Below are 20,000 nucleotides of genomic sequence, written 5' to 3'. Positions count from 1 at the left end.
CAACGACTGCACCATTGTTCTCAACAATGCTCACTTCCGGTGATTTTCGTGGATTCGCACGACGACGCAAAGAAACAGAATTGTCACCGATGGAAAACAGCTCCGATACGGATTGGAACGACTGCTGCTGTTGTTGCTGCTGTTGCTGCTGTAGTGCCAAGGTGGCACCAGCGGGGTACACTTCCTCCTCCTCTTCTTCTTCGCCTTCTTCGGCCGCTTCCTCTTCGTCGCCGTCCGAGATGACAATGTCGGCGTTCGACGATGATTGTCGGCAAGAGACGACCGATGCCGGGTCCACCGCTTGTATCATCACCTCCTCGTGCTCGTTGTTCCGATGCCGAGCATTGTACAATCTATCGATAGCAAGAGGATATTAGCATAGGGTAGAAAGACAAACATGCACCTCGCGAATTAGAAGAGGCATAGAGAGACCTCACACGATTAGCGACAAGGCGATGGAGACGCACGGTCATTCAGATTTTCGAGGGGATATTAGTTAAATGGAATGTGCGACGACGCCGCTATAGCTTATTCAAGTTGATCGTCATGACGATATGCCCTTTGATACCCCAACAATTACTCACAACTCAATTCCAAGACAAACGTATCCTCTAAACCATTCTGAAATACCAGACACGATGTCTTCGTGTCTGTTCCACGCAATAACACCCTTTAGAGGAAACCGGAAACAACAAACTAATGACCGGTCGTCGTTTTCCTCGTCCTTGTCGCCATCGTCTTTGAGCGTGCCGGTCCGTTTTCCGTTTAGCTCCGGAGTGTTGCTTACCTTCGATTGTAGTTCGCAATAAATTGAGACTTTTGCGAGTTCACATCCGGCGGTGGCTTAAGCAATAAATTAGCATAATATCTACATATTTTACAAACGACCAGCTCCGAGCTACTCAGCCTCACTCCCGGTATGCCCTGCTCCTGGATCAGGCGCTCTAATTGTGGAATATTCTGCGTTGGCGAGCGTGTTCGACAATGAAACGAAACAAGAAAAAAGGAGGGAGATGATTTCAGTGGAAGAAGCTTAAAACCACATGGAAATGGAGAAGGGAAAGGTATTGGGCGCCCGCATAGCTAGACCACAGTCATTGACAGTGACGACACCACGAATAGAAGACGGAAACTTCGCGCGGCCACCACTGATGTCTTCACTGGAGCCACAGAATAGCATCGTCTTTGGTTGGGCGGATTCGCATGCCACAGTCAATTGGCTCACATCGCTGGGGGCGGATGGAGTTTACCAACCGACACCGCATACCATCTGCTGTGGCACCGTCACTGTTAGCGTGGCGCGAGCACGTTGGGGTAAAGTTTGCCCAAAATTTATTGCCATTTATTTCCGGTGTACCGGCATGGCGGTCTTATGCCATTAGACGAGTGCGGTAGGAAGGATTTGGTTTCCATGAAGCGCGTGATGGTGATGGTAAGAATAGACGAAGGGATGCTACTTACATTGAACATGTGGTACACTTGGTTCCGCTGCAACTGTCTCGTACACATGGCGCAAATCATCAGGTGGTCGATTTGTTCGTAATGCTTGTTGCAGATGGAAACGTAATCCGCATTGCCCTGTTTCGGTGTGTGCTCGAGATTGATGTCCAGATGTTTGCCGATTTTGCGCTTCATCTTCATCACCCAACGGCGCCGGAGGGACTGCATTGCATTAGCCGTACACTGACGCACGGCACAAACCTCGCGCACCTTGTTCACACCATGATGCGTTGGCTCACTGGCAGTGCCCGGCTGTTGTTGCTGCTGCTGCTGACCAGTGATGCTCGTGGAACCATCCTTGTTGGTGGTCATTTTGATTACTATCGGTGTCACAGTTGATTGCTGCTGCGTGGCCTTGGTGGTGGTGGTGGTTGTGGTGGCCGTACTTGCCGATAATGTTCCTTCGTTGCTGGTAACGGTGGAACTAACCTTCTTCTTTTGCGAGGGACAGTTCGCTTTACGATCGACATGCCGGAAGCAAGCGTCGCAAAGGCAACTATCGAGGGTGATTTTTGATTCGGCTGTCGAAGAGAGAATAAATATTATCATTTATAGGTTAAATCTTAGAATGAAAATTTCGAAGAAATACTTTGCATTCCGATGCTCGTTTGGTTACTTCAAATATCGTTCACATACGTTGCCAGCTTGCTATGTTCGTACCGTTTAAACAAAAAAACCTAAAACTCCAAATGAATATCGAAACGGTACGAACTTAGCAACCTGGCAGCCAATATCCTCAAATACCAACCAAGTAGACATAGCCATAAAATTGCATTCGAAAATGAATTAGTTTTTATCTAACCGTGGTCGAAACGAGTTCGCGTCCTAGTGTTTCTTGTGATTTTTTTAAGACGAAAAATTTACTCGACATTTGAAGAGACATCAGTGTATTGTTTTTTGTGTTACGGACCACAAAATATTCATAGAAAAGTGGATGAGGTGTTTGTTAAACAGTGAAAGCATTATTTACCTAGTAAAATTTTCTGTTGCCGGTCGGCGGACTTGATGGCCGCTATGTGGCACGGTGTGTCGTACAGCCCGAATTTACCACCACAGTAGAAGCACTGGTCCTGGCACAACCGATCCGGGTGTACCTTGAACGAGGAAGCTTTCTCCGGGATGACCAGCGCCTTCTGAATCACCTCCTTAGTGGAAGGCGGCTCGCCGATTGCTTCCGCTAGATTCACACCATCTGGAAGAGGGAAAACACCCCACAACGCGGTAACAGGTGAGCGATGCAATTAGCAAACAATTTAAAACAATTATAATTTAATATGCAGTCTGCCTCATAATCGTTATATTGATTCGTTGCCGTGCTCCGTTAGAGGAGGAATTAATGCTAGAAAACGTTTTTTCACTTCATTTTAACAAGTAGCAATTTCCCTGAAAATCATTCAACCATTTTTACCGTTACCTCTCCTGTTGGGCAAAGCCTACTTCATTCTCTGCCACCGTGAAAACGGTGAGTGTGAAAAAGGTGTCATCAGCGTAACGGAATAATCAACAAATCATCAACCCAATTCACCATCAGAGCAGGCAGGATGGCTAACACCGACCATTAGAGTACGCTTTTTCCGTTTTGGGGCCAGAACAGACCAAACCTGCCGTGCATCTTCTTACCCTCGGAAGAATTTTCTTTCCGTCAACATTTACTTTATACCCCCGAGTGGCTCTCGGCGGTAGCAAACAGTGGACGCATCGCCGTTACCCTCATTAGAATTCACTCCTGCCCCGCGTCAAAAATTAACTTCATCCCCAGCGCCCACGGGATGTGGGGTTGCCAGCTGCCTCTTGCTTGATAAAGATGACCCCGTCATAAATGGGATTTCTTTTCGTTTTTTTCCCTTCCCTTCCCCAGCTCCATATGATGGTTAAACTGTAAGATTGTGTGCTACGTTTTGAGGCACTAATGGCTCCATCATTCGAGGATGAGAAATGATAGGATCGTGATCAGAGATATCGAACCGAGCCGCTCAGCATTTCAATATTCCATAAATTTAATACCACAATAGAATAAAACGGCTGAGCGAAGAAGCGCCTAGTTCTGTTGATTGAGCTTGTCGAATCGGAACATTAACAAATCCGATCAAGTATACGACGGCTTCATCGTATTATTGACAACCGCATTTTGCTCATTTTTGTCCTTCGTTTCGCCCACTCCAATTCCATCACGGATACCAAGTCGACATCAAGTTACAATATTCATTTGCTTGCTTAAAACAACCAGCGGGATTACGCTTCACTATGGCCTTCCTATGGTCATGCTAATGAAGTGAATTGTTTTCACAAAAAAGAGAAGCATTATTACCATCTTGTTGGTTTTGCTTTCGATCTTCCATCCACCAGACCCTATCATGTCAATATTCATCATCATACGGCGTCAATGAGGAAACCCTTCTTCTCAAATCCGATTGGGACACTCAGTGAAAAGATGACAAATAGAAATTAAAACAAAAAAGAACAAAAGGAAGTAGTCGACGGCATCCCAAAGCCACCCCATCGTTTCAGTAGATCCTTGGAAAGGACGGCAGAATCAGTTCCACCGCATCCAGCGGGCGAGCGCTTCCGCGCAATTTCAATCTTCAGCCGTTAAGCGATGTTTTAATTACATTACAACATTCTTAGCCCGATGCGGAAAGAGCGTTGAGCGGGTTTTATGACAACAATTTTAATTATTATCATCACCCGGGGAGAGGAAACGTCGAAAAGTTGATGCTGCGATGACAATCGCTGACAACATTTAAATCTCTCTATTTACCCGTGTAGCTTCGCGTTCTGTAAAGATTGAGTAGATGACGTGGGTGCCATATAGAGGTTGGTTGGTTGAGTTGAAACGTTCAATAAAACGTCGTGAAGCATGGATTTTATGAGCATCCAAATAGGACAAAGCGGAACGAATGGATGGTCCGTAAATGTAGCCATAACGCCCCATGACCGTGTCAGCATGCTGGAGTAAATTTTTTAATGATTTCGAATTTACTAGCAAAGCAGGATGCACTAGATGGCATAATTTGGGTAAAAATATATTAAATGCAAAATAAAAAGCTCTCGAGCACTGCTAACAAAATCCATTCGCCAAAGTGGCAAACCATGCGTCTCCATTGGTTGTAGCCATCATAAAGCTGGCTAATATCCTCGCCTAATTTGCTTAATGCCGCCCTTCTAAACCTCTAAATACATGCTGCGTGGTTTGTTGAATTTAATTCATATATACTCACACACACCGAGCATTAAGTACAGAACTATATCTTCTATAATCTTGCCCTAAATTAAAAAGGGTTTAGGGATTATATATCTCTTGATCTAAATAATATAATCCCACCGAATGTCCGGGCAAAGTAATTGAGTTTCGTTGAAAAAGAAGGAAGCACTCTAAAAGAACAGAAAGAATGGAGGGGAAGAATTGTCTTTCTTTTGTTGCATTCGAGCAAAAACCGACAATCCTGCCATAAAACCCTCCTCCCACTGCTACTGCTGCTTCAAAAAACGTCATCAGCGTAGTATAGTCGCCAGAAACTAGTCGACAAACCAGGGAACACTGTGACACCGTGTAGTTGGGCAACGAATGGACGGAATTTGGATTGGAGTGTGGGACTTTATCCTATCTAAACATATCCATCGTAACAGGAGCAGGAAGGGACAAACCCATCCTCTGTTCCACGCAACGTAGTGATTGTAGACGACATGCTTTTACGGCCAGCTACAGGCACGGATCTCGTTGCGTCTGATCGTTGGTTTTTCCTGGCAGCACCACCTGCTGCCCAACAGTGTAAACATATTACAATTGTAATAACACACCCCGACAATAATGGCGTCCACCATTCAACCTCCGATTGCAGTAGGACTGCGTGGTAGGTGTGGGTGTCGATTCGATGTTTTTTTTTTGTCTGTTACATCTTCGAAAACATTGTTTGAGTTCAAATCCTTCCGTACATGTGTCCCTACCGGTGAACACATCAGATTACTCAAGCTCTAATGCTTCATTCTTCCATTCTACTATCTAGCGATAGTTAGGGATGTAGTAACAGCTTCCATGACCCACCCAAAAATGCTTCCATTACTTGTTGCACATTGTGTGGAGGCTAATAGAACATGACAAATCACTGATTGCAACATAGAATTGGCGAAGCTATTATGAGATAGTACATGCTTCAGAATTTTGATTGGACGCCTTTGTTCTGCCCATAAACGAATATCTGCCTCTCAATTTGAATTTGCAGATGTTTTTAAATAAGTGCATTCTTTGAAAGATTGCAAATCTTTAATATTGCATTTGAAACATTTCTCTACCAGAAAGAGCTACTTCTATTTATTGTTCGTACACTTACCTGTGGTATGAGATCGACTATGAGTTTTCCTGCCACCAGCACCACCGCTATCTCGGTGTCCATGTCCATCGCATGAATTGGACGAATGATGGTCAGCCTGTGGAAAAGACAGTGAAAGAGTGAAGAAAAATCAATCGGGATTTCCTTATACAATACGATCACGCAACGCAACAGGTTAGATAGCGTCGAAAGCTTATGGTACAGTGCGGAACGGCAAGAAAGCGTTAGTTTTTTTTTAAACATATATAAGGACGGACGGGCCGTATGTTTAAGAAAGCGTTAGTTAAGATGGTCTCTCTATCTCTTATTGAATGGTCTCATGGGTTAATGCATATGATCAAGAATAATAGCATTCAAAGGGCAAAGCAATGACGATGTCTTTTCCTTTCACATGAATTTGAAAAAGGAATCATCGCTGGTCTGGTGAAGGAGGAGACACTAGGAGTAAGTTTGAATGTAAAAAGATCTGGTAGAAGAACCAGGACCGTCGTGATGCTGGGACAAACAGATCGAGCACCTTCATTGGCTCTGCCCATCTAATTTTTGACTGCCTTTTTTTTTGTATCAATCGCTTTTTGTCGCTCGCATTCGCCATCTACTATCTGCCCAGCATTCAACATCGAATCCATCCATGATTCCTTTTGCTCACCTCGTTACTGTGGATCGTGTAGTAGTCGCCACCGTTGTTGGTGCCACTGTCGGTGGCATAGCCGCTGGCAGAACTTCCAGGGCCACTACTGCCACCGCCGCCTCCGTTGCTGGACACACCTGACGACCCATTAGAGGACGAGTCACGTCCACTGCCCTTGCCCTTGCCCTTCTGGAACGTCATCTTCAGTGGCATTCGCTGCTGCTTGCGCTTCTCACTGCCCCGGCCGCTGCCCGAACCACCCTTTTGTTGGACCGTTTTCATCGAAACGGTATACTCATCTTTGGAGCTGCGCGTTGATTTATTGCCACCACGACCACCGGCGCTACTACTGTTGCTGCCGGCGGCGGCGCCACCGGTAGACTTGCTGATAGAATCCGCTAGCCAGCCTTCGCCACCTCCACTTGCACCACCAGCACCACCTGCAGCATCGTCTCGCAACATATCACCCGCGGTCAGTGGAGTTGCTGGTTTTAGGTCCGCCAGACGCTGCTTCTCTTCGGACGCTGCCTGAAGTGTCAACAGACCGAGGTGCTTGAGATGGGATTCCTTCAATTTCGCCGCATCATCGGATTCTTCGAGCAACACTGCAGGCAGGACTATGTCTTTCAGTTTCTGCTCGACCTTACGCTGCTGCTCGTCATCACCTTCTTCATTCTTTTCAATTTTGACTATGCTTAACGATGGTGTTGCAGAAGCCTCCAACTTGTTGCTGCTGCTACTGGTCACACGGGCGTTTGCGTTGCCGGCATTTTCACTTTTCGCAACGATCGGTACCGGTGATTCCGCTTGTTGCTTGTTCGGTGGTCTCTCTTCTTTGGAAGTCCGGCCGAAACATGACGGAGACGAACGGGATGACGATCGGGATCGATTGAACTTCCCTGAGACTGGTTCGGCCTCCGCCGCGCTGGCTGCCGGAGAGTCACCTGAGCTGCTAGTGTCAGAAGTTGCAGCAGCGACTCCGTTGTCTTTCTTCAGAAGTGTGATGGCGGGTAAGCTGAGAGAACCGATCGAGATCATCTTTACGGCACTTTCGGTGGCAGTGGCAGGTTCAGTCTTCTTTTCCGTTTCATCGGACTGCTTGGGACTTGATGGATTGCTTGCGTGCGGTGTCGGTTCCTCCTCTTCTATGCCATTCTCTACCGCTCTCTTCGTATTTTTCTGCAAACCTTCCTTCAGCCGTTGCTCGGCCTCCTGCTGCAGCAATCGTTCGGCACGTAGCTTTTCCTCACGCACCTTCTCCTCCACTCGAAGCTTTTCCTGGCGCAGTTTTTCCTCGCGTGTCTTTTCATCTTCTTTCGTTTTCTCCTTTGTGGTGCGAGTTTTTGCTTTCGATTCTTTACTACTACTGCCAGTCGTAGTTGAGGCTGAGGAAGTTTTGCCGGGTTTTGGTGTTGTTGCACGGCTACCACCCAAGGCTGGGGAGCTTTGCTTTGGTGGTGGTGTATGCTTTTGTGCTGCCAATTGAAGCTGCTGGTTGCTCGACTGTTTGTCACTATCCGTAGCATCACTCTCACTACTTTCGCCATTTAGCTTTGCGCCTTCGATCGTACTCGGTGAAACGGAAGCACGTTTGTCAGAAGTACTTTCGTTCGAACTGGTATCCACAACATTTGGCAAGGAATCCGATGACTTGGCTTCATCGGAAGCACTCTCTTTGCAATCAGCCTTTGTTTTGGATAATTCCTTGACGGTTGGCTCAACTTCTTCCTCCTCTGCGTCATCGATGATGACGACATCGGTTGACAGTTCCGCCGATGGAATCACCGATAAAGACTTTGATTGCTCCTCAGCATCAGCTTCCGCATCATTTGCAATTGCAACCGCCGCTTCGCCCGTTGCTTCATTCAGTTCGAGTTCCTTATCCTCCACGGTTATCACTTCAGGCATTTCCTCATCCATGGATTCCTTTTGCTCTCCCACCAATGAAACAGAACATTCAGACTTGTCTGGCTTGTCGCTTTGGTCCTCCTTTTCACACACAACTGGCTGATCAACGATCATCGGTTCATCGTTCTGTGATGTGCCTTCTTGCACTTCAGTCATCTCGTTCGGCTGTGCCTCCTTCTCTAGTTCCAACTCTTCTTTTACTACCATTACCACGTCCTGATCCTCGTCTTCTACTTTTTTCTTTTCGGACTCAATTGTTTTACCATTGATAGCAGCTACTTGCTGCTTATCGTCAACACTACCACCACCATCGACACCAGTAGCATCAACGCGAGCACCTTCACCACTGTCCCCACCACCACTGGTAGTAGCACTTGGCACTTGGTCCTTCTTCTCATGCTCCTCCTCCTTTGCCTCTTCTTTCACCTTTACGAGCTCCTCACAAGCAACAACAGCACTAGCATCCGTATCAACATCCTCGCCACTAACCTTGTCGCACCGGAAACGCTCCTGCACGATTTCGCCCAACTTCGGATCCTTCTCGATGCCGAGATTGTTTTCAAGAAAGGCTGGCTCCCCGTAGCACTCCTTCACGCTCAGCTCCGACACACCTTCACTGACCAGCTCCGGGCTGAGCGAAGACGAAGTGTCCTTCTCGACAACCAGCCCGCCCGTCGAAGCTGCCACGGTGGACACCATCACCACTGCCACATCACCGGTGCCACTGGTACTGGCAATACTGACAGTGCCATCACTATGAGGTCCATCCTTTATCGAGTCATCATCGATCACTACAGCGGTGTCGATCGTAAGTGGGACCGCTGCTGCTACTGCTACTGATGTCGGGATCATTTCTGGCTCGATCACTACAGTGATCTCTTCCTCGCTGGCGTCACACTGATCGACCAACTCCATCTTGATTTCTATCGCACTGCCACTGCCAGCTCCCTTGAGTCGTGGTGACAAAAACTCCTCCTTATCCCGAGCCGTACTCTTCCGTTGGCGAGTGCTACGGCGCAAAGTGCCGCCACTACCTCCTCGTTCGCTAATGGCGGGCGATACACCGCCCCCACCCGGAGCCTTCCGTTCGTTGAAGGTCTCGGACATTTTGTCCAGTACGAATGATTTCGTTTTCATGTCCGTATCGGTCTGCCGCTCCGGTTCCTCGTCTAGTTCGTTCAGTTTGGACACGCACACCGATCGTCGTCGCTGGATTTTGCCCGAAGGGCTAGTGGACCAGCTATTGTCCGGAGATTTCTGTGCGGCCCTTCGCTTCGGTACTGGGCTATCCGAGTTACGGGGTTTCCCGTTCCGCAGGCTCGGTGTCGTACGTTCGATCATTTCTTCGTCCTTGATGGATTTGCTATCCTTGTCGACGTTCTCTGCGGCGGCAGCTGCTGCTGCCGCGGCTCTTGTTGCCTTCACGGCAACGGCCAACTTACGCCGCACTACACCCTTCTTCCCGAGCACCGGTTTTCCGATGATCTTTCTTCCTGCTTTGCGTTTCAGAAGAGCGGCTCGCTTCAGGCCCCCCTTCACTTGATGCCGACGATCGGCTCGTGTCGAGATGGTGGAAGTCACCACGGCCGACGCAGAGGATGAGGCCGAGGTAGTAGTGCTGCTAGTTGTGGCGACTTTAGTAGCGGCCGCTGCCCGCCGTGCTCCGATAGCCGGTGATTTGGTGCGATCCTTAGACGACGATGATGACCACGATGGCGATGGCATCACATCATCGCGCTCCTTGCTGGTGACGCTAGCGCTGACATCGCTGCTGCTGGACGAGGTATTGCTGGTAGAAGTTGATCCTGCTCCAGTGGCCGATGCTGGAGATGTTTCCGTCTCTCGAGACGCACCACCCCTCGTTGTGCGAGTCGAGGATGAGGGACTTGCAGCGACGTGCGACGAACTTTCGCCTGTCACTAACGACTCCTCGCCCGTCGCACCACTTTCGTCACCGATGTTCAATGATACCAGATGCTGTTTCGATTTTTGTCGGCTCAAGGATGCCCGCGTGTTTGATGAAGTGTTACTACCGCTAGTTGCGACACCACTACTCGCAATGCTGCTGCTACTGCCACCGTGCACGCTAGCGACGGTGCCTTTACGGCTGGATGTTGGTGTGGTTGGAGCGGAAGCACTACCACCGCTGCCGCTGTTGTTACTGACTCCACTAGTACCGCTGGCAGCGGTCTCTGCGAGGGTTAATGTGTTGCCCGTTGTTCCGTTTCCTGCCGTGCTCGGGGAAATGGTGGAACTGGTGGAGGTAGATGTCGTTGCGGTCAGGTTGCTGTTGCTGCCACTATTAGCGCTGCCCAGTAGAAACGGTGTAGGTGAGTCTGATGTTAAGGATCTCGCCTTTTTTTCTCTCGTTGCCATCTTAGGCACGAAGAGAACGGGGCGATCGAACTGTTAGTAGCCACCGTGGATTTTCCGTCCTCGTCGACTACTTTCCTTTCGAACTGTTCTTGCCCCACGCGGTGGCACTAATGGTGATTAAACCCGTTCAAAATGACACAGTGTCTATCTGAAAGGTCCTTGCTTGGTGAAAAATCTGCAAAACAAGAAAAAAAACGTAAAATTCGATATTAGTTGGTGGAAATCGCAGGGAAATCTCGAAGCAATATTAAAAATAACAAATAAAAACATTGACCCGTATTGTGTTCCTATGTGGAACAGATTGTCCACGGTCAATTTTGGTGTAGAACATAAAAACACCGTTACTTTGAATGATAATTAGAACTTTTACGCTCCGGCATCTAACGGTGAGCTTGTGAATCGACACGCACACATACAGGCAAACCAACACTCAACAGCAATGAAAAGTTGGAAAATTTGCATTAAATTCTTTTCATTATTTCATTCAGAGCGCGCATCGGGGGCATAGCAGCAGCAGCAGCAGCAGCAGCAGAATGGTTTTCCACTCGCATCAATGCCTGCCAAAACAAAGATGGTTGAGATACGGTAGGGATGGAAAAGTTGGCACTCAATGGGTTTTCTTCCACCCCCCTTTACCCTTCCCTCTTTACGAACGAGCCCGAAATGCACCCCGAATGCACCGTGCCCTGCAGTAATGCAGAAGGAGATCAGTTTGTTGGCAAATACATTCTCGCTTTTCCGCTGTTTCGCTACTTTACACACTTTCACACACTGGCTCTCTCGCTCCGCAAAGTGAGAGCCTCGAAACTGCAGCCGGATGCACCCCAGCATCGGCGAGATGCACATTTGTAGCCAACTGCACTTCAACTACAGCCTTGGAGTAGCACCGTTTTCGTTGCATTCTATTTTATCGGGAGCCGAAAAACGCATCCTTGCAATGGTAGTGTGCCATGGACGTTTTCGTTTAAATAATGCGGCGCCTGGTCGCTGATCATAGTAAGCAGAAAAATGACAATTTTTCCTTTTTTGCGAATAAGCTCCCCATCGCACGCACACTCCAACTGCAAACTGCGTCCGCTAAGCGCGCACACACACGCACACACGCGAGCGCTCATGCACGTCGTGCACCTCCATCACCAGCAGGAGAGGCGACGGATTTCGCACCAACAAAACTCCGTGTAACAATTATCAACCTTTTCATGCGCATTCCTGGCTCGCTGGCCACGCGAAAATTCGGCGAAACTCTCGAGCCAAAACTCAGCACACGCAAAACGGCCAGAGAGCTTACGGTTCTCTCCTCTCGGTTGGCAGCGGGCGGCGCAGAGGTTGTCAAAATGAAGGCTCGCCAGGATAACGTAACCAACATCGGCGCTTGTGCGCTCCCAGCTCAGCAGATGTCGCCACACATTCCTTCGCGGTTGGCCACCACACTATCAAAAGGCAACAATCGCCGGAGCGGCAGCATAGTTAGTCGCGATCGCGATTGTCTGCTTCGAAAACAAACACACGAAAATGTCGTGCGGCCGCTGTGTGATGGTGAACACGCACTGCCACTCCCGCTCTCCCTTCTTCGTGGCACGAAATTTGTGCTCACGCACGCACAGCACGCACTACCTCAACGCGTGCAGCACAGAACCCGCTAAACGCACACAGGAATGGAAGGAGGAACCAAACATACCGCGCCGCGCTGAGCCACAGGGATCGGAGATAAAAACATAAATCGCGAAACAAACGCACGCGCGCCGCCCGCCCATGCAAGCTGAGCGCTGAGAGAAAACTGAGAAGTCAACCAACCCTTCTATCCCGGCCACCGTCGCCCGGCGCAACGGTCGCCATCATCTCTCACGTACGCGGCGACCCGTTCGCTCACGCACACCACACCTGCTGCGCCCTGAAATCGAGCTTACAATGCGCACGCACTTCCAAGAATTATAGACACCGATCAGGAATAGGCGCTGGCAGGAGTAGGCGATGATCAGAAGAGTTGATAAACCGATTGCATTTCTTGAATCGAGTTGAACGCCTCAAAAAAAAGGTGTCAGCTGAAGTTGTTTTTCACTCTCCGCTCTCTGCGTTGAGCGAGCGGAGGCACCCTTTTACGCACACCAACGAGCAGCGTAGGCCGCGTAGCTTTTTCTCGGAAGTCTCCGCCTGAGATTTGCTAACTCTTTGTGCCTTGGTGTCACAAATTATTGCAAAAAACCGAGCGTTATTGCCCCAGAATTACATATTCCAGCATCAATTACCGTGTATCTCTATTCGCTTCAATGGTTTTTGCTGACAAAAAACTCCAAGAAACACATTCTAGGACAGTATTCCCTTTATTCTTTGCCTAAACTCCTTGGATCACAGTGCACTTTTCGGTTTCCTGAGCGGTGCCCCAGGCGCTCAGCGGTTCTCATCTTTTGTCCGACATTTTGCCTTTCTTTCTCAGCATCGTCCATGATACGTCGATCTGGCGCTTTTCCAAGCTGGCACAGCGGTTTGGGCAGCGTTCTCAATCATCTTTTCCGAATTTTTCCTTCAATCCACAGCTCGAAGCGAGATGGTGCTGAGCGAGTTATCGTTCGCTCTCAATTCGTTCTCTCTCTCTCTCTTGAAACGCACTGCGCACGAGCGATCGCACCAATACATCGCGCATGTTTTATGCTGAGCGCCGTGCGAGAGCGCGTTGGCGGAATGGCGTCGCGCATTAAAAATCTATGCTGCCGCCTGGTGCTTTCTGCCAACCAACAGGAAAAGCATAAACGTTTGTCATCGGAATGCCGGTGATCGAGCGATCCTTTGGGGTTGATTTTTCATGCAAACAAAAACCAATCTTTGGGCTAATTGGATGAACATATTATTAACAACAAAGTATTGTAGATTATAAAACGGGGGATCCCTCCGGTCCGGTTTACAAAAAAGAGCCCATCGGTTTGCCACATAAAGGGTTGGCAACTATTTCCGCTCCCTCGTCACAGCCACTTGCTCTTGTGTTCGCTATCTTTTCACGACTTTCTCACTGAATCTCGCGTGCCCCATACTATCTCAGCATATACCACACAACACGCAACAACATACGAACACTATTACGTCGTTCCCGGGAAGAGAGGGAGCATAATAGCGGCACTAAAAAATAAAAGCGTACGCCACATACCTCACGCCAGCGGCGATGATCACGGAAAAAAAGCTTGGAAAAATACGTTCTGGAGTCATTACAATGTTAGCATGGGTTGACTCATTAAAGAAAATCAGCCCCTTCGGACGGCAGTCTCTTTTAGAAGAACACTAGCTACGAGGCCAATTAGGAGGTGTTTTGGTATATAAACATGTAAAACTCTCAAAAGGCAAAGAATCCAATTCCACAATTCGGCGAACTCTAAACACTCTTCCACTCCGATTACCGGAAACCTCAATTTCCGTGTTGGAGGAACACAACATCTTTTGTCGTACAGTTGGCTACACATTCGATAGTGTGCCGACAAGTTCGGACAAGATGCAAAACATGGAGCATCGTGTCAGCAGAATCGAGGTTGTGGCTAACTGTTGTGTTTTAAAGATAACGGAGAAGAGGTCCAACAACTTTCCGGCACAATGTTTGCTCAGCAAAAAACCTCCAATCCTCCCGCACATCTAAACGAGGATGCATTGCCACAAACTTGGCCACTTCATGCTCAAAAGGGATGTCCAGGGGAGCGCCAAGGTGCCTCAAAAGGGAAGAGGAGTTTGCCAAACTCCAGAGAAGATGCAGTCAAGTAGCCTCTGTCCATCGGATGGTCATTTCCTGTTGAACTCTTTCTATCCATGGCTGCTTCAATACTAATCAAGCAGAATCTGCCGAACGTTGTTTGTCTCCCCGAGAGTGACGAGGATGAGCAACGGGATTACACACAAGCGCCCCAACAGTCTCTACAGCACTGCTGGACGTTTGTTAAATATTGAATTGTTTACTTTTCTGGTGGTTTTTCCGGATAAAAAAGGGTAAAGAAATGAATAATGAGGTTTCGAACGTGGACTAGTATTTTCTTCCAAAACTGTACGACGGTGACCACCAACACCACCAGTCGGTCCCGGGGAAAAGGCTTCCACTGGAGGCAATCGGCTTTTTGGCAAATTTGTTTCCCAAGTGACCACCCCATCACCAGCAGCGTCACCCGGGGAAACGTTAGTCAACATCGTGCCCTGGCTGCCTGCCTGCCTGCCTGCTTGCCTGCCACCCCAACATGCCATCATCATCATGCAAGAAAGATTTATTTGAAAATGCCAGACTTGCGCTCCTGCCACAACCACAAGCAAGGGGCAAGACGACGAGACGATGGTGGTGGAGAAGACGTGAAATTTGTTTGCTTTTTTCGCGCGTTGGGATAATGTTTTATTTTACCTTTTCGCTGGCCACACGACCACATTTTCAAGCCCACCCGTGTGTCCACAATGGGTTGGTCACCTCGGCAACGGTGCGGAAGGGTTTGGAGTTTGAATTTCATTACTTTAAATTAACCAAAACGTTTCAGTTAATGACAGAGCCACACACATCCACACCAGGGGGGGTTTCGTCCACTCGTGCCATGTCGCCGCTGGTGGTTAGTGTGTTTAGCGCGTGGTGTTAAGCCTTTCGGCAGTGTCCGGCCGATGCCGGGTTTCGAGGTAGGTAAAAGCATAAAAATGGTCTACCAGCAGGCTACCTCTCTCCCTTAACAGCACCACACCAGACACTACCTACTCGTTGGCGAACAACCAGAAGATGGCTTCTTTACCATCGGTGCATTGTTACAAAACGCAGAGGTAGAAAGAGAAAGGAACAGAATGTGGAAGTTGAACATTTAAAGTTTACCTTACCTCCGAATCCAACCAGAAAAAAGGTACCACACACATACGCATAATAATGTTGTTCAGGGTGGTAGCCAGCCATGTGTTGGCAAAGGAGCTTGCTTTTTGGTACTTTTTGGTTCTCTGTTTGCTGTGTGCGTATTTACCTTTTTTGATTTCAGCATTTAAAAAAAAACATTTTCCCGGTTAAAAATGGTTGAATGTGTGTGTGGGTACACCAGAGTCCATCTGCTATGCTCTGCATTACGCCAGTTGCCCAGTGTACGCGTTTGATCCTTTTTTTATGCTTCGCAACTTCTCATTTTAGCTTCCTTCTAGTATTGGTTGACATTAGCATAAGGGTCCCCCCACTCGGCATTTGTTTTCCTTGCAGATTGACTTCTTGTTCGTTGCGCCAGAACGTGTTAATGTTTGCACACTGACCACCATCCCCAGGCCAATCGGCTTTGCAAAAGGGACGCAGAAGTCCTTTGGGGCCTCTCCGCTCTTGATTTTGAGACGGCCTTTTTTTGCCACCCAAAAGGTCACTGGAATAATCAATTAAGATAACAGTGACACGGAGAGGAGGGCTTTTCCGTAATTGCAATAAAGATTTCCTGGATGATATCCACTTTGAGATCTTGGAGGCCTCTTCCGCAGCTTCCGTACAGTCCTCCTCTGCCAGCAAGACACGCACTTCCGATCCGGAAATGTCAGTCGCTGTTCTCGCAACACAATGGCAGGGGGCAAAGGTTTGTCTCTTGTGTAACGAGAGTTGACGGTCAGAGTGAAATTCGTTTCTTCATTTCATATCAAACAGTGATGTGCTGTGATACGATCGATTTCTTGGAGTTACGGAAACATAAAAGGGAAGGGAAAGTACATCGAATAGTCTGTTGAGTAACCAGTAATGGCGATTTGGCTAAGCGTTATGTTGCTCAACGGCGCACATACACGAATTTGATCCAAAAAGCTGGTCACAAGCGACGAGATCGATTCCTTCTTCACATTATTTCCCCTTTTATTTTGACTCAATTGTATTTCGAAATCCCTCTGGGACCAAAGGCATGCCAAACCGAACCCTACACACTCTACAAACGTCAGCAATTGGTAACGAAAAGCCATTTTGATAAAAAATATTCAAAAGACTCTTTCGTAATAGCCGGCTTTTTTCTTGCGGAAAGCAAAGAGAAATGTTGTAGATGATTTAAAATACATTTTATTTCTGGTGCATACACCACATTCTCCAGAATTTCTGGCGTCATTACAACATTATGTTTGGTGTGAGTCGTAATTATCATATTTAAGTATCGTAACCATAGCGTGCTACTCACGTTCGTTACTGAAAGCATGAAGTTTATTACGTTTGACAGAAACCAGGGAGTGAGAGTGAACGAGATCTCGAACGAAATGGCATTCACCCCACCAAAAAACCATACACAGACGATGGTCGCATCCTGTCGCATACAAACGTGCGTACGCCCAGCACAGCATCTGCAGCAAGGACGCCACACCGAACGGACCAGAGAATGGGAAATGTCTTCTGCTCCGGCTGCGATCCCGATTTCCCCCTTATATTTCACGAAACAAACGCTAAATCCCCCCTCGTAGCATCAAAACCATCTCCATCAGCCTTCTCCGGGAGCCCCTCGGCAGTCCCCACCACGGAGAGGAGTTCTCTCGGGTTCGGGGTTCGGAGTCCGTAACCTAACCTACGTTACGCTACAATCACTTTTGATGACTGAAGACGGCCAGAACGACGGCATAGAATACTACCAACAGGAGTATGCGCGTCAGGACGCTCACCCTCGAACCCCTCTCTCCCCCGCCCGGGCTGTAGACGGCTAGACTGGAGTGAGGAGATGCTTCGTACGCATGAACACAGTCGGTGAACAGTCGACAAGCAGTGAGGAGGGAACAAGGGCAAGGACACACACGCGCGCGCAAGGGCGTCCTCGCCGAGGGATGGGATGCCAGCCAAGGTCGAGGACGAGCGATTCGGATCATGTTTTCTATCATCTCGCCACGAAGCTCGGTCGCGTTGTATCCGGACCACAGGGTACTACTAGGGAGGAGGTGATTCAGGGCTATTTTCCCCCCCTTGTTTTTCCAATTTTTTCCCGATTATGATGGCACAACAACAACAACAGCAACGGTAACCCTTTGCTACATCACCGTGAACACCACGCTGCCGGCGTCGTTTGGTGGCTTAGCGCGTGTCGCTTTTGGTCGGTTCTCGATCGATTCTGGGCAGCATAGCGTCACTGTTTGTTGGAGAACGGTCAAGCGTAAACCGGAACCGAAGCGTTAGCGGAAGCATCACCAGCACACCGAATGGTTGCACTCGGTAGGCCCCTCAAATGAAGGATGAAATGAGGGACTTTCTCGGTGGCTAGAACGGTTGTATTAGAGACACATCTTCGTTCAACTCATGCTTGTTCGCGGTACGCATGCTAGCCGCCTGGGGAGACGCCATCGTGGTCTCCCCGTGAAATGATGCGACAGACCAACGACGACGGAAAATATAAATTTGATTTATCGCTTTCGCTCGCGTTTCGGGCTTCGTGCTGCTATTCGGCCTGACAAAACTGGAGAGACTAAGCCCTAGACAACGGTGATACGCTGTACCACGCTGATTGTAACAAGTTTGGGAGCTTTAACATCCGGGGGTACGATGACTGAAGGAGCGATTCCTTTTATTTTTGCAAAATTCATGTTGGATTCCCAAAGTTGAATTATTTAAAAGCTTAATTTAAATCTTTAGAATATCTAAACACATGATGCTGCTCCTTAGAATTATCAGAATTTAACATACACGATATTCATAGTAGGATTTAATTTTCTTTTGGATTGAATTTGCAGAACTATCTCTTATATTCTGTAATAAAATTTCTTTAAAAAAATGTTTCAGCGATCAAGAGGTGACGATGGAGAAGCTGATACAACTCGGAGCTATACGCGTTGTATGACGATCTCACTGTGGCGTAGCGTATTAGCATGAGAATAGCAGACGGCAACCCGGCTCGTGACGTCTTTATAGCCCGTTCAGACTTCCCATCGATTGTACCGATTGATAAGTATTCAAGTAAGTGATACAATCTATAAAAGCCAAATCCTTTATCATGTATAGAACTTCTATATGTACAATCATTTGATCACAAGATGCTTATCGGGCTCTTAACTATGTTGAAACATCGTCATCGTTAAAGATATTTGTTTCTATATTAAAGTAGATTTGCTTTACATCGATACGTTTTTTATGCTGCCAACATTGTGCAAAATTCCTTTCTGAAGGATAGTAAAACGATAGAGAAATATTTATTTAAAAGGGATAGATATGAAGTGCAGGATAGATTATGCATTTTTTAAATTAAAACTCAAAACCTAAAAAAATCACATTCCCCACACAAGAGGCGGGAAACATATTTTCACATTTGTTTCTCCCTTTTACACATCCTGCCCTCAACTTATTCTTTGCTCCATTTTGAAAATGACTCCAGCACGTTAGACCAAAACTTTTTCATCATAAAGAATGCAATGTATTCATGACGAAGGTCACCTATAAAGCGAGAGTGTGAGCTTTGGCCACCAGCCCCCATTACCACCGCTACGACGGCTATCAGAGATGGTACACCGAGTGGTCGTAATTTACAGAAATAAAAGCGACATTCGATTCTTCGATGGGCAGCACACCATTTGAACAAACTCACACACACGCACGTGAGCGTCCACGAGCCCATTATTTGTTCCACGTTAAAAAGGACTGAAATTAGTTTTATGATTATTTTCAACCGCATGGCCGGAAAACTTTTCAGCAAAAACCCTAAATGGTTTCTGCCCGTTCCTTCGGTTTTCGTTGGAAATTTATTTCTTTTCCTACCGTTCGGTACTCGTACGGCATGGTCAAGCTAAAATCTGTTTCGATCCGGACCAGGGCAAATCCTGACCAAAATCCTGACCCCCTGGATGGTCAACCACGCACACACGTGGACTGGGAACCTGCCCTTCGAAGTTTGCATACGACCTTCGTTGCCGAAAGGTGGGGACTGGAGGTCCAGTAATGATTTATGATTGGTACACTACACTTGAGCGGTAGTGCAACCTGTTATGCCCGAACCGCCATTAGGATGACTGTTGCATGTCACCTACAACTAGAAGGTGTTGGGGGCAAACTACTTCTGCTCGAGAGGTAGTTTCCAAACTCTGCAGGCCAATTGGATGGAGCACAGCACTGAAGGGGGTTTAGTGGAGTAACAAATTTCAAAAACTAATTCCACCCTCCCTTATCCTTCGATTACGTAAAAGGGGCTCTGCACAAATCTTCTCATTTGTGTGAGCTTATGAGGTTTCTGTGGTTCGAATTCACGGTACAGTGATCAAGGATTTTGGGCGGGTTCGAGCGTCCGTTATGGGAGAACAGCGGCTCCAACGCCGGGGGCAACTTAGTATCTCGCAAATTCAATCAATAC

At 47.7% G+C, this 20,000-nt stretch overlaps 1 protein-coding gene across 2 annotated transcripts in view; it reads right to left on the bottom strand.

The window, feature by feature from the left end:
- The window catches only part of LOC126571986 (serine-rich adhesin for platelets), a 40,383-nt gene that overhangs the window by 4,191 nt on the left and 16,192 nt on the right, over window positions 1-20,000 (bottom strand). The window contains exons 1-7 of one of the 2 annotated variants that reach the window (XM_050230946.1): window positions 12,422-12,503; window positions 6,478-10,918; window positions 5,829-5,925; window positions 2,471-2,692; window positions 1,462-2,021; window positions 788-960; window positions 1-353 (exon numbers count right to left, since the gene is read on the bottom strand). The exon at window positions 1-353 is cut by the window's left edge and continues 4,191 nt beyond it. In XM_050230946.1, the coding sequence (XP_050086903.1) occupies window positions 1-353; window positions 788-960; window positions 1,462-2,021; window positions 2,471-2,692; window positions 5,829-5,925; window positions 6,478-10,743 (5,671 nt within the window). In that variant the 5' untranslated portion in view covers window positions 10,744-10,918; window positions 12,422-12,503. Of the gene's footprint in view, window positions 354-787; window positions 961-1,461; window positions 2,022-2,470; window positions 2,693-5,828; window positions 5,926-6,477; window positions 10,919-12,421; window positions 12,504-20,000 lie in introns of those variants that run through there. The other variant, XM_050230945.1, reaches the window with a different exon arrangement.

This window comes from Anopheles aquasalis, chromosome 2 (genome assembly GCF_943734665.1).
Source record: "Anopheles aquasalis chromosome 2, idAnoAquaMG_Q_19, whole genome shotgun sequence".
In the NCBI taxonomy this organism is placed as follows: domain Eukaryota; kingdom Metazoa; phylum Arthropoda; class Insecta; order Diptera; family Culicidae; genus Anopheles; species Anopheles aquasalis.
This window is presented reverse-complemented; position numbering and strand designations above follow the sequence as displayed.